This window comes from Artemia franciscana, chromosome 18 (genome assembly GCF_032884065.1).
Source record: "Artemia franciscana chromosome 18, ASM3288406v1, whole genome shotgun sequence".
NCBI classification, from domain to species: domain Eukaryota; kingdom Metazoa; phylum Arthropoda; class Branchiopoda; order Anostraca; family Artemiidae; genus Artemia; species Artemia franciscana.
Genome location: NC_088880.1, coordinates 29,400,359 through 29,414,514, shown reverse-complemented (window position 1 = coordinate 29,414,514; position 14,156 = coordinate 29,400,359). Strand labels below are relative to the sequence as shown.

General features: G+C 31.6%; 2 protein-coding genes across 15 annotated transcripts in view; both read left to right on the top strand.

The window, feature by feature from the left end:
* The window catches only part of LOC136038849 (zinc finger protein OZF-like), a 135,525-nt gene extending 128,162 nt beyond the window's left edge, over nt 1-7,363 (top strand). The window contains exon 6 of the transcript XR_010620327.1: nt 7,245-7,363. The gene's annotated coding sequence lies outside the window, so the exon portion shown is untranslated. The remainder of the gene's footprint in view (nt 1-7,244) is intronic.
* LOC136038848 (zinc finger protein OZF-like) overlaps nt 1-8,513 on the top strand; it is a 79,281-nt gene extending 70,768 nt beyond the window's left edge. For 11 of the 14 annotated variants that reach the window (XM_065722277.1, XM_065722281.1, XM_065722275.1 and 8 more), the window contains 2 exons: nt 3,764-3,937; nt 6,651-8,513. In XM_065722277.1, the coding sequence (XP_065578349.1) occupies nt 3,764-3,937; nt 6,651-7,921 (1,445 nt within the window). In that variant the 3' untranslated portion in view covers nt 7,922-8,513. The remainder of the gene's footprint in view (nt 1-3,763; nt 3,938-6,650) is intronic. The other 3 variants (XM_065722286.1, XM_065722289.1, XM_065722288.1) reach the window with 1 other exon arrangement.
* Nucleotides 8,514-14,156: the final 5,643 nt, after the last annotated feature.

Below are 14,156 nucleotides of genomic sequence, written 5' to 3'. Positions count from 1 at the left end.
AGTTTTCTTACTTCAAATAATGAGTTTGTTTTCAAGTATTTTTAAATATAATACTGATAATAAAAAAACAATGACTGTGATTTTTCTTTTTATTGTCAAATGCTTCTTGGAAAAAACAAAGCCAAATTCAACGTAAAGAGACGGGTATTGAGGAGGGGCAGGGCTCGCAGAAATGATAGCGAAAAAAATATAAATAAGAGTGTGCCTGGCACATCTACTTGGAGTCTCTTATATGCATCCTTTGGTCCTAACTTCGCATCTCTCCTTTATAAAACTTGCTGTTATTAACAGTCACACCTCCCTTAAGCTTGCTTTATCCTCTTTTCGAAAGTTTCGAGGTAGGGTAAATGCTGATTGAACTCTTAATGAAACCTATTCAACGTTTAATAATAGAGATTCTCTGTCACGAAGTAGGGGGGGGGGGGCTCATGCCTTTCTTCTGTAGCATTAGTTTGTTGTAGTGAAGTTACGATCTAAATCATTCGAATTCCGTGAATTTTAAGCATATGAACTCGATTTGTGTTTTCACACTGAGTTTCTGCTGTAGTGTGTTGGCTGCATTTTGCTGCATTTTGTCAGCGTAGCTGCAAAAATCTTTCTGCATCACCCCTTTGCCTTGAACTGTTGTGTAACACCGAAATACCAAAAAATAGATATTGATTCTAAGCGTCAAAGAATTCATTAGCTAAACATGTGGTGAAATTTTAAGAATTTTCTAGCCTTCATCCACTACCGTCAATATGGATACACATCTTATTGGATTTGTGTTATAGATTATCTCCAGAATTTTCTAGTTCAAAAAGCTTAGATTCAATCGCTTAGAATTTTTTACGAAGGCTAATAGTTGTTAAAGACGTTTTCCTTTTTATTACAAGAGTTCAAAACATAGCTCTTATAATAATTAAATAAAAAAAAGTTTTTTTAACTGCAAGTATGGAGCGACATTAAAACTTACAACGAATAGAAATTATTCCGACTAAAAAAATTATTCCGTATATACGGAAATTATTCCGTATATATTTGACACTTTCTCACAACTCAACTTTTTAAAACAATTAACAAATTTAGCGTAAAGAGCGAGGCGTTGAGGAGCGGACAACCCCTTTCATATATGGAATAATTTTCGTTCGTTTTAAATTTTAATGTTGCTCCTTACTTGCAGTTAAAAGACCTTGTTTTTTTATTTAATTTCTGAACGTTTTTTAATTAATGCATGTTTTGATTCTGGCTCACTGCACGTGAACAATCAAAACGAAATTTGCGATTTGTATTTTCACACTGAGTTTCTGCTGCAGTGTGTTGGGAATTTTTTGCTGCATTTTGTCAGCGTAGCTGCAAAAATCTTTTTCTGCATCACCCCTTTGCATTGAACTGTTGTCTAATACCGAAATATCAAAAAATAGATATTGATTCGGTGTATATTTGTCTCCTTACATTTGTTTGTTTTGCTTTGGAAGGAATTGTTGTTTGCTTTAATTATAGTTATTTACCATAAGCTGTTCAATTGTGCAATGACAAAAACAAGAAAAGTCTAGATTCGTACCCAAGAAAAAGTCTTTTTTTTAAAGAAGTATTCAAAGTAATATAGTAGTTAAAGTTCGATGAATTGACAGGTACAAAAATGATTAACTGATTTATACCGGTGGTGTTCTTTTTTTTATATGTGTATTCTAGTATATTTGCGTGCCACGTTCAAACTCCTTGGGAAAATGTGGTAGAAACTGAAATATATTTCCACTGGGTGTTCTTGAAGTTAATTGACTGGAATGTAAAGGTCTACCGCTCATATGTGTGGAAGGACCTTTTTGTGCCTAAACCGGATCTTTGAAGGAACAGTTCATTGCAAACTTGTGTTGGTTTTGCTTAAACTATCTTTTAACACTGATTATGGCACAATCAATGTGGCACAGAAAGATGTGGCACAGTCTGTTATTTATGATATCTCTTCATTGAAAGTTTATTTTGCTTTAAAACTGAATCAAAAGGCATTATGCATATGTTAGTTACTAATAAAACGTTTCGGCAATATGTCGTGAACGCCTGAGAGTATTGAATTGAAACTTTTAGAGCTACTACAATTGCTACTTCTGTTCGTTCAATTGAACTAATTCAAAAGGTGTATTTTCATCTAGTTTTTGAAATTAGCATTGATACAAATTCTTAGGAATGGTATTTAGCTTAGTTTTCAGGGAAACTTAAGGTGGTGTAAAACTAAATCAAAGCATACAATGTGTGTCCTGATTTTCAAAAGGGTGTGTGAAATTGAAAACATGAATTTTTTTTCAACAAATAAATAGTAAGCCAAGCTTTGGGAGGGGTCGGCTGCAGTCACTAAAATTACTCTTTGTCACTTTTATTTTAGCCTGTCCCTTTTTGTCACTTTTTCTTTGAAATTTTAACTAAAGTCACTTTTACCGTTTTAAAATTTGATTTCGTCACTGCTTATTTCAGTGAGCTAGAAATGTATTGTAAAAACATATTGAAGAGCAAATTGCTATTGGAAATTAGTAATGGTGAATGAAATATTAGAATGAAATTAGTAATATCATAATATTATATATTATATTATATATTAGTAGTGAATGAAATATTAGAGTTTTACCTCCTCATCCGTAGTCGAACTGGAGGACTCATGGAGGCGCAATATAAGGAATATACAGCGACTAGAACCTGTTCAGTCCCTGTGCCTCTGTTCTGAATGCCCATGATTAGTAACTTTTTGTTATGACTTCTGCTATGGATTCTTTTTTCTTGTCTTTTTTATCAGGTAAAATTATATCTCTCTCTTTAATTATTAAGAAATAGTATGTACTAGTTTTAGTGAAAAAAAGCTAATGACTAGTTTTGTTTTCTTGCTTTAAATAATAACTTTTTTCAAACCTTTTTAAATACAATATTGATCATAAAAAGAATATGTCTGTAACTTTTTTATTGTCAAATACTTCTAGAAAAGAACGAAGCCAAATTTAACATAAACAGAGGGGTATTGAGGAGAGGCAGAACTTGCAGAAATGATTTTGAAAAAAAAGCATAAATGTTTTAAGAGTTCGCATTTGCCCCTGTAGAGGGCACCAAGTAGAGGGGCACCTCTGCTTGGAGTCTCTTATATGCATCCTTTGGTCCTAACTTAGCATCTCTCCTTTATAAAACTTGCTGTTATTTACAGTTATCCCTCCCCAAAGCTTGTCTACTCTTTTCCCGAAAGTTTGAAGGTAGGGTAATTGCTGATTATACTTATAAGAAAGCGTATTCAATTTTTAATAGCAGTGATTTTCTGTCAGGAAGAGGGGGCGTTCAAACCCTTCTTATATAATATTTGTTTGTTGTGGTTTAGTTGCGACCTAAATCCATCGAATTTCATTAATTTTAAGCATATGAGCTCGATTTGAATTTTCAAAGAGTTTCTTTTGCAGTGCGTTGGGAATTTTGTCAAAAAAAAGATATTGATTGGGTGCATATTTATTTTCTAACTTTCCTCATCATTAATTTTCATTATTTAATTTCTAGTTTTCATTTAATTTTTTTCCTCATCACCCCTTTGGATTGAACTGTTGTGTAATACCGAGATGTAAAAGAAAGATGTTGATTCGGTGCATATTATTAGTTATTTACCATAAGCTGTTCAATTGTGCAATGACGAAAAAAAAAATCAGCCATCATTACCCCCAAAACATGCGTGACTTTTCTCTTTTTAAGACTTTTTCGTCCTCATAAAATCATCGCTTGAAATTTCTTTACTAAATTTGCCTTAAATATTCTTTAGAACTTGAAGACGCACTACTGAATGGTGATAAGAGTCTGTTTGGAAGTACCAATTCTTCTTTATTGCATAAAGAGGAAGGTCTCGTAGAGAAGAATTTTTCTAGCGACGCATGTGCAAAGCCTGAACCAGATTACCTCCCTTTTAAATTGGAACCAAATAGTAATATGAACGATGGTATTTTTTTTTTACTTTTACATATTATAAATACATATATTATATATACTATTATATATTATATATACATATTATATATATACTTATATTATATATATATATATATATATATATATATATATATATATATATATATATATATATATATATATATATATATATATATATATATATATATATATATATATATATATATATATATATATATATATATATATATATATATATATATATATATTATATATATATATATATATATATATATATATATATATATATATATATATATATATATATATATATATATATGCGTGTATACAATGTATAAGATAAAATATTTAGTTTTAAATCCCCTCGTAAAATTAAGGTAGAACTGAAATATGTTTTGAGTGGATCATCCATAAGTCAGTATTCCCTATTATCCCGGTGAAGTTCCTTAAATTTTAAAATTACATCTTGTTCATTTGCCATATAAAACTTTGTGACCTTCACAATGTTGTATAAATAGAAGACTTATTTTTCCTATATGTGTTTTTAGGTGATGTTTATTGTCACTTTTGTAGAACTTTCTCTTCAAATGATGATGTAGTATCTTTATATTATTATGCTATTATTAATCTTAAATTGTCCTTGAAATTTAGTGCCCATCTTTTTGTCATTTTTTCTTGCATATCGGCAGATTGTAAATCTAATTTTCACCATCTTAAACCCGAGTCGAACATCGACTGGGACATATGTATGCTTTATATAAATTGGGATTCTTCTATTTATTTATATATCCAAAATGAGAATATCTATCCAACACTTCCCATGAAATTATTACGGAGCGTTAAGGATATGTTTTCATTGCGCCCAAGTAAAATGGCTGTCATCGAACAGAGATACATCGTTAATAAGAGTCCCGTATGGTTTCCATATTTAGGATATTTAATTATGTATCCCCATGTAATCCATGAACAACATGGCAAACTTAGTTTTATTTGGTACTCTTTTGTTTCTTCGAAAATGTTCTGCTCTTTGAAGAGCAGATAATTCCTCTTCAAATGCTAATAAAGTATTAAAATCTTGTCATATTAATACTACTACTATTAACAACTCACTGTGGCACACGAGGCCAACAGCTAGGCATGCTTTCCATTTAAATCTATTCAAAGCCTCCCTCTTTACACCCTCCCAAGAAGTTCCCATTTCCCCAAAATATGTTCAAACGACATCTTCCAACCCCAATTGGGGACAACCTGCTTTTCGTTTGACCCTAAACGGTTGTCTGACGAGGATGACCTTGAGTAATTAAAGATCCTTTTTCGCAGAACATGTCCTAATCATCTCGACATTACTCTCATTGTAACCCTAGATAGCGACATTGACCCTATTTTTCGTTCAACCTACTGTTTGACATACGGTCAATCAGTAAGATAACCAAAACAATCCGTGGGCTGGATTTGCTGTGGAAAAATTCTAGAATATACTCCTCCGTTTTTTGAAGCTTCTACGCTTCACAACCATTCCTAACCTCTGCCATCACTGTAGTTTTCAATATTAGAATATGATAACCAGATTTATTTTATAATCTTCCCAACTATTTTCAACTGTAAAACAATACCCCGGGCCTTGACTATTCTTCTTTTAACATCTTCACCTCACCCTCGTCTTTATATATAATAGTACACAGGTAAGGGTAGCTGCCAGCTTGATTGATCTTCTCGTTATCCAACATCACTTTTTCAGCTTCACTAATTCCTTGTCTTGGTGACTTTGTCTTCTCAACATTAATTGTATAATCTATTCTTCCTCATTAGAATTTTTCCACCTTAAACTCGGTAAACCTATAAAACGTCATTCATTCTGATAACATTCTCAACTAGAATACTTAAATCATCAGAACAATTTAATCCTTGGAGAATTTACTTCCCCAATTAAATCCGTATTCTCCCTTGTTTTTGCTATGTTTATTATTATAATAGTTGCTCTCAATATGTTATCAATCTGCTATTGTTAATAGAACATGAAGCCAATGTTTTTGCAATTTCTTCTAGTATATCTGCAGATTGTAAACCTCATTTTGGCCATCCTATCCTGGAGTTGAACATTGACTGGGGCAAAGGCAAGATTCGTGTATTCTAAGTTACATCTAATTTAACATTTACTAACATTTACTAATTTAACATTACTAAATTTACTTCTAAGGTCTACATCGTGTATCCTAAGATTATCAAAAATTATTCAATTTGATATACGGTGATTATTCCATGTGAATAAACTGTGTTAATTGATAAATCTAGATAGTTGTGATAGTCCATGAATAGTATATAGAAATGCCTAATTGACGAACCCACTCTTAAGCAGAAAGTTTAAATTTGAATAATTGAATATTGAATCATGTAATCTGAATAATTAGGTTATTAATTAACCTAAAAAGTTTATTTTGAATCGGTTTTGTGCTTGACAAATTATTCTTGAAAAGTTAAAACTAAAAGTTAAACTTCAGCGTTAAGAATAATTACAAAATATGGTTCGGCTTTTTTTTAGTATCGGAGAAATAATGAATTTGCAGAGGAATCAGAAAAATGTTTCCAAATTTGCAGTTATAAACTAATTAAATACTGAAGAATTATTAAAAATTATTTATATTATTGTGTAAAGGAAAAAATGTTAAAAGTGGGATGATTAATTTCGAGAAGAAATTATATTATTTTAGTTTTTTCTTTTGCAGCGATCTATGATAACAATGTTAAGCAGAATTATGTGGAATGTGGAACATCTAGCATGCCTGGTCTGACAAGAATATGTCAAAAAACAGAAACGAATCTTAATTGTCAACGTGATATCCGAATTAACATTAGTGTATTTGCTGAAGATAATGTAGCGAAACATAAGGATATTCATAATGAAGAAAAATCTTTCAAGTGTGACGTATGTGACAAAACATACAGCCGAAAATCTACCCTATCTGATCATCGGAAGACTCATACTGGAAAAAACCCTTTCGAGTGCGATGTATGTAAGAAACATTTAACTTCAAGTTCCAATTTAAGTAAACATAAAAAAACTCATACTGGAGAAAAACCTTTCAAATGCGAAACATGTGGGAAAACATTCAGAGTCAATTCCAACCTAACAGCTCATCGAAGAACTCATACTGGAGAAAAACCTTTCGAGTGTGGGGTATGTAAGAAACGTTTTACTTCAAGTTCCTCTTTAAATTTACATCAAAAAACTCATACTGGAGAAAAAGCTTTCAAATGCCATATATGTGAGAAAATATTCAGACAGAAATCCACCCTATCAGCTCATCAAAGAACTCATACTGGAGAAAAACCTTTCAAATGCGATATATGTGGGAAAACATTCAGTCAAAAAAGTGCCTTATCACCTCATCAAAGAACCCATACCGGCGAAAAACCTTTCAAATGCGATATATGTGAGAAAATATTCAGACAGAAATCCGCCCTATCAGGTCATCAAAGAACTCATACTGAAGAAAAACCTTTCAAATGCGATATATGTGAGAAAATATTCAGTCACAAATGTGCCTTATCAATTCATCTAAGAACCCATACCGGTGAAAAACCTTTCGAGTGTGATGTATGTAAGAAACGTTTTACTTCAAGTTCTGATTTAAATAAACATCAAACAACTCATACCGGTGTAAAACCTTTCGAATGTTACATATGTAAAAAACGCTTTACTTTGAAGTCCAATTTATCTAAACATCTAATTACTCATATTGAAGAGAAACCTTACCAATATGCCATATGTGAGAAAACTTTCAGGCAAAATTCCACCCTCTCTGATCAACAAAGAACTTATACTGGTGGAAAACCTTTCGAGTGTGGTGTATGTAAGAAACGTTTTACTTCAAGTTCCGATTTAAATAAACATCAAAGAACTCATACTGGAGAAAAGCCTTTCGAATGCGAAATGTGTGAGAAAAGATTCAACCTTAAATGTTCCCTATCAGCTCATCGAAGAACTCATACTTGAGAAAAACCTTTCGAGTGTGATGTATTTAAGAAACGTTTTACTTCAAGCTCCAATTTAAATAAACATCAAAGAACTCATATTGGTGGAAGACCTTGCAAATGTGGTATACGTAAAAAGTTTTTTAGTTCTAGTTCTGATTTAGATAAACATTGAAGAACTCATACTGGAGAAAGACATTTCAAGTATCTATTCATCAAAGAACTTATACTGGAGAACAACCTTTCGAACGTATTAACGACGAGAAAACATTCCTTCCAAAATCTACTCAAGCTTATCATGATCAATATAATTTTGGAGTTAAATCTTTCGAATATTATAAATATAAGGAAGATTTACCTTTAGCTCCATTTAGAATTCATACGTTTTAAAAACTGATTGAATATGATTTTTATATGTGAGAAACGTTTTACTGCAAGCTGTAATTTATCTTGTAGTGAAAAAGTCACGGCTTAGTTGTATGAGTTTGTTCTATGTATTTTAAGTGTTGATTTTGTGTTTTAATCTATTTGATTACTTTCTGTTTACTGTAAAATTAACAAAAAGTGTAAATTTTAATCCTTAGTAAATTGAAAAAATATATTTTTTGTTCGTACGCAATCGTGTCTGACTTGTTTATTAGAGCTTTATTACAGAAGCTGGTTTTTATTTCATTATTAATTTATGAGTTAGTTTTATTGATAAAAACCCAAAACATAGATTAAGGAAATAGTATAAAAAATTTTTCTATAATAGAATAAAAACTAAAAAACAGATGAATTATTATATATGGTAAGAAAAATATGAATAACAGCCCCCAGGCTGCTATTCATTTTTATGGCACTTGGTATTAACCAAGTGACATATAGCGATCGCAAATTCTGTTGGTCGGTCTGTCTTTCGGTCAGTTTGTCCCGATTTGCTAGTTTAGGCACTGCCAGATAAGCTAGGACGATGAAATTTGGATCTCTTGTTTAAAATCCCGACCGGTTCTAGTGTCATTGGGGGGAGTTTTTTTGGGGGGGAGGAAATATTGGAAAACGTTTAGAGTGGAGAGATCAGGATGAAACTTGGTGGGAAGAATAAGCACAATTTCAGGATACGTGACTGACATAACTGGACCTGATTGGCTCTCTTGGGGGGGGGGGTAATTGAGAAAAATTAGAAAATATGAGGCATTTGTAACTTACGAACAGGTAATTAGATCTTAGTAAAATTCGACATTTAGAAGGATCTTGTGCTTCAGAGTTTTTATTTTAAATAAGGAAACTGAAAATGTTGAAAAACGTGAAAATTGAGGTTTCTTTATCTTACGAATTGGTGATCGGATCTTAATAAAACTTAAAATATAGAAAGATATTATGTCACAGATACTCCATTTTCATTTTGAATTGGATCCGGGGACATAGGTGGTTGCAGGGGAGAAACAGAAATCTTGGAAACCGGAAATGTTGGAAAACACTTCGAGGGGAGAGATGGATCAGGATGAAATTTGATGGGAAGAATAAGTATAAGTTAGATACGTGATTGACATAATTGGAACAGATCCGCTCTCTTTGGGGGAGTTGGGGGGGGGGGTGTTAATTCGAAAAAATTCGAAAAATTGAGGTATTTTTAACCTAAGAACGGGTGACCAGATCTTAATGAAATTTGATATTTAGAAGCAACTCATGTCTTAGAGGTCTTGTTTTGAATCCTGACTAGATCTGGTGACATTGTGGGGAGTTGGAGGGGGGAACCAGAAGTCTTGGAAAACACTTAGAGTTGAGAGATCGGGATGAAATCTGGCGGGTAGAATAAGCAAATATTGTAGATACGTGATTGACATAACCGGACTGGGTCGGCTCTCTTTTGCGGGAGTTAGGGGGAGGGGTCCAGTGCATTGGCAAGTTTGGTGCTTCTGGATGTGCTAGGACGATGAAAATTGTTAGACGTGTCAGGAACCTGCACAAATTAACTTGATAAAGTTGTTTAACCTATTCGACCATCTGGGGGGGGGGTTGAAAGGAGAGGAAAAATAGAAAAAATTATGTATTTTTTACTTACGAGTGGGTGATCGGATCTTTATGAATTTTGATATTTAGAAGGACCTTATGTTTCAGACCTCTTTTGATAAATCCCGACCGGCATTAAGCTTCTGATTTTCCTTTTAATTCAATCTATTGATTCTTAGAATTTTGTTAAAGCTCATGCCATATGAGCTCTTGGCTCTTCCAACTTCGTCATAAGTGCTATATGAGCTCTTAGCTCTTGTTTTGTTTATTTCAAAAAATTCTTTGCGTTTTCCAAAAGATATATTAAAAGATTTTAAAAAGTGAATAACAGCCCACGGGCTGTTATTTAAAAAAAATCCTTTAAGGTTTTTAATAGATAACTCTAGAGAGTATACATAAAGTAAAATAAAATAATTTTTTCAAAACCTCTTCCCTATGCTGTTATCCATTTTATTTTTACTTATTTTTTTGTTGGTAATCTCGCATGAGCCAGGATTCTGAGGCAAACCCCACGGGGTCTTTTGTTTGGAGGGAAACTCCTCTGCTTCTTATTCCTTGACTTGGGGTCCCTGGCCCGATCGTATTGACATTATCACTGCTACACAAGGTAACAGTGAGAGTCGAACTGTTGGATTGTAGCCGATGATCCGTCAATCACTTTGCCAACTCGGCCATGCTGGCCTGAAAGGAGATTTTATATAATATTTTTGTGTTCCATTTGACAGGCTTCTGACGCGTGTCTGGATTTCTTCCTATAATTCCAAATGAAGGATTCTTGGGAAGAAAGCTAGAGGTAATTAAACTAAAATTAATTTCGACTTGGAAATTTGTTTAATAAAATTAGCCACTAATAAATGGAAAAACTTCTAAATGAAATGAAAATGGAAAATAAATATAATCGAACAATTAGAAAAGAAGATTTAGACACTGGAATGGAATACACGATTACAGGAATGAAATGTATTAAATTGAATACGGAAAGAAATTCTTTATCATTAGTGATTTTAATGGTTGATCTATTTGTACCTAGGCGTGTTGATTCTAAAGCAGTCGACTTTGAAAAGAAATTTAAAGAATTAGATAAAGGTATGATTTTGAAGATTATTGAAAGAAAAATAAAGATGATAAAAATTATTTAGATATTGATAACTAGGTATCCATCGATAGTATTGGAAAAATGGAATATAATTAAACTCTTATTTCACAAGACCTGTTTTGATATTAAAGCACAGGATGGGAAATTTTAAGAATGTCAGAAATTTTAATTCAAAATGGTCTGAACTCAATCAAAATCGAATAAATTGATTGGGTGATCTAGATGGGGTCTAGAACCCGCGTTCACATTGTGAAAAAATATAAAATGAGATCAAATTTGATTTCCAAGAACCTGTTTTTACTTTGAAATTGGGGTTGGGAAATGATCAAAATGTGCAATAATTGGTGTAAAAATGATGTAAAACGGACTGAAAATGATGTAAATTGATGGGGTGATCTTTGTGAGGCAGAATTGGCAATTACTATGCTACTCCCGATTTATAAAACAGTTCTGAATTTCGTCGAGATCATTAAAAAAAGAAATCGTCAATCGTCTCCTTCTCTTTAGCAGGAAAATCGAAAGAACTAAACAAATATCAAATTACTGAAGGAATTAATTACTGAAGGACGTAATTTTTGTAATAAAAGAATTTAAGTTACAGTCAAAAATTAATTACATAAAATTCAAAATGTAACATTAAAAGAGCTGCTGAAATTGGTACCGAAAAAAGCTACTTGTGTCTGAACCAATAGTAGCTGAATAAGTGATTAAAGTATATATTTTCCAATCAGCCGTATTTTCACTTAAATAAAATAAACATTGTAGGTTCATACATTTTGGCTATTTTTGGCATAATACTTCAAAATTCCTGTTTTAATTTAACTATCTAAGGAAGAGTCACTGAAGTGCTTGGAAATTGATTTGAGCTTGAAGCGGTTTGAATTTCGTCGAGATCATAAAAAATTCTCAATCGTCTCGTTCCCTATAGCAGGAAAATCAAAAGAACTAAATAATAATAACGGAAGGACTTCATTATTTATTAATAAAAAAAATTAATTTTTGTGTCAGACCCTTAGCAGCCAAAGAAGTCAGTAATTTACGTAGTTTCCTATCAGCCTCATTTTCACAAGGATGACTTTAAATAAAATAAAACATTGACAGTTCATAAGTTTTGGCTCTTTTGGGCATAATGCTTCAAACTTCCAGTTTAAAATTAACTACCTAAGGAAGAGTTATTGAAGGGCCTGAAAATTGATTTGAGCTTGAAAAATGTTATAGTTTCTGGTACCAATTTACAAAAATGGTTTTGAATTTCGTCGGGACCATTAAAAAAAAACCTTAATCGCCTCCTTTTCTATCGCAGAAAAATCAAAAGAAGTAAATAATAACAATAATCAATTATTAAATATCGTAGGGAATTCATAATTTATTAATAAAAGAATTAAAGGTACAACTAAAAAAATTAACTACATGAAATTTAATATTAAAAAATCTGCTGAAATCAGTGCCGAAAAAAGTTACTTCTGTCTCTTAGCAGCAGAAGAAGTGAGTAATTTATAGTTTCCAATCAGCCTCGTTTTCACAATTTCAACCTCTCGAAACTTCATTTCAGTCTCTCGAAAGTGATATAAGTCTGAAAACATTCAACCAAAATTCTAACCTGTCTATTCATCGGAGAATTCATACCGGTGAAAATTTTCGAATATGATTAAAGTAAGGTACATTCTACTCCAAGCTCCACTTACCCTAGCCGTCAAAGAAATAATACCGGATAAAAACCTTACAAATGTAATATAAGTTAGAAAACATTCAACCACAATTCCACCCTGTCTGTTCATCAAAGAATTCTAACTGGTGAAAAGTTTTTAGTGTGTTCAATGTTTGAAACGTTTGACTTCAAGTTCCACTTTGTCTAGTCATCCAAGAAATCATACTGGGTAAAACCTTAGAAATATGTTATATTTGAGAAAATATTCTGCTCTGAATGCATCCTGTCTTTTCATAAAAGTACTCATACTAGAGAAGATACTGTAATTTGGTGTTTGTGACAAAACATTCCAAAAAAAAATCCAACCTATGTGAACATTGAAGAACTCAAACTATATAAAAATCTTTCAAGTTTGATTTTGAGCAAATATTTACATTTAACTGTAATTTACCTTCTTCAATATAAAATATATTGAACTTGACATTTGAGAAACGTTTCAATCCAAACTCTATTTTTATCTTGTCTTCGAAGAGCTCATATTGAGGGTAAACTTTATGTAGTATGTAAGGTTTGTGTTTGTATACGTTTGTGTTTGTGGTAAAACCTTTGTCAACAATGGTTAAAACTGCTTTATTAAATGTCAAAATACATTAACCATTTTTTTTTCAACAAACATAAAGATCAGTATAATTTTGAAAATCTTTTGAAAAAAGCATCTTTGAAAATTGTTTGTTTCTTAAAACTAAACTTGGTGTTGTGATCTTTAAACTGTATTTATGAAGCATTTGAAAAAATTTACCTGAGCGTCACTCCCCTGGAATTGTACCTAGGAAATATGGGGTTTGTAATTGAATTTGACACTATGTTTACTGTCTTCCAGTATTGTTGCGATGATTTGCCTTTGACAAGTTTAATTAATATATATTGGTTTTGTGTTATTGTTTTATTTAACACTTGTTATTGTAAAATTTAATATAAATATCAATCGTATGTAAATAAAAAATTTATACTAAAGTGAATGAACTCACTGAAAGCAATTTTTTAATTATATTCAAACGTTTATATTTAATATACTTTGTCATTACATTTATTGTAGTCGAATTATTTAAGTTTTGACGTTTTATGGAAAAAGGAGATTTTGTTTTTAGTTGGTTATCGTAAAAAATTTGATCCAAAACAGTTTTTTGGAAAAAGAATTTTCTCGGCCATGTGTAAGTATACATAATTCGAAACATATCAAAGTAGACACCACTTTTTATTCCTATTTTCTGGAAATAATTTATTTTGATCAAACTTCTTTTTTATTTACATAAATGAATAAAGGAAAATATTAATGGAAAGACGGGTATAATAGTTGAACAAAGCAGGGGACAACAACTATCTGCGTACTTGGAGAGTTACCTATGTGAAAAACCAATTTCAGATTATATTTAACTAACATATTTGAACTGGATGTCTATTTATTATAGTGTTATAACAGATTGTTATTAATTAAGTTGAAATAACACATTGTTATTTATT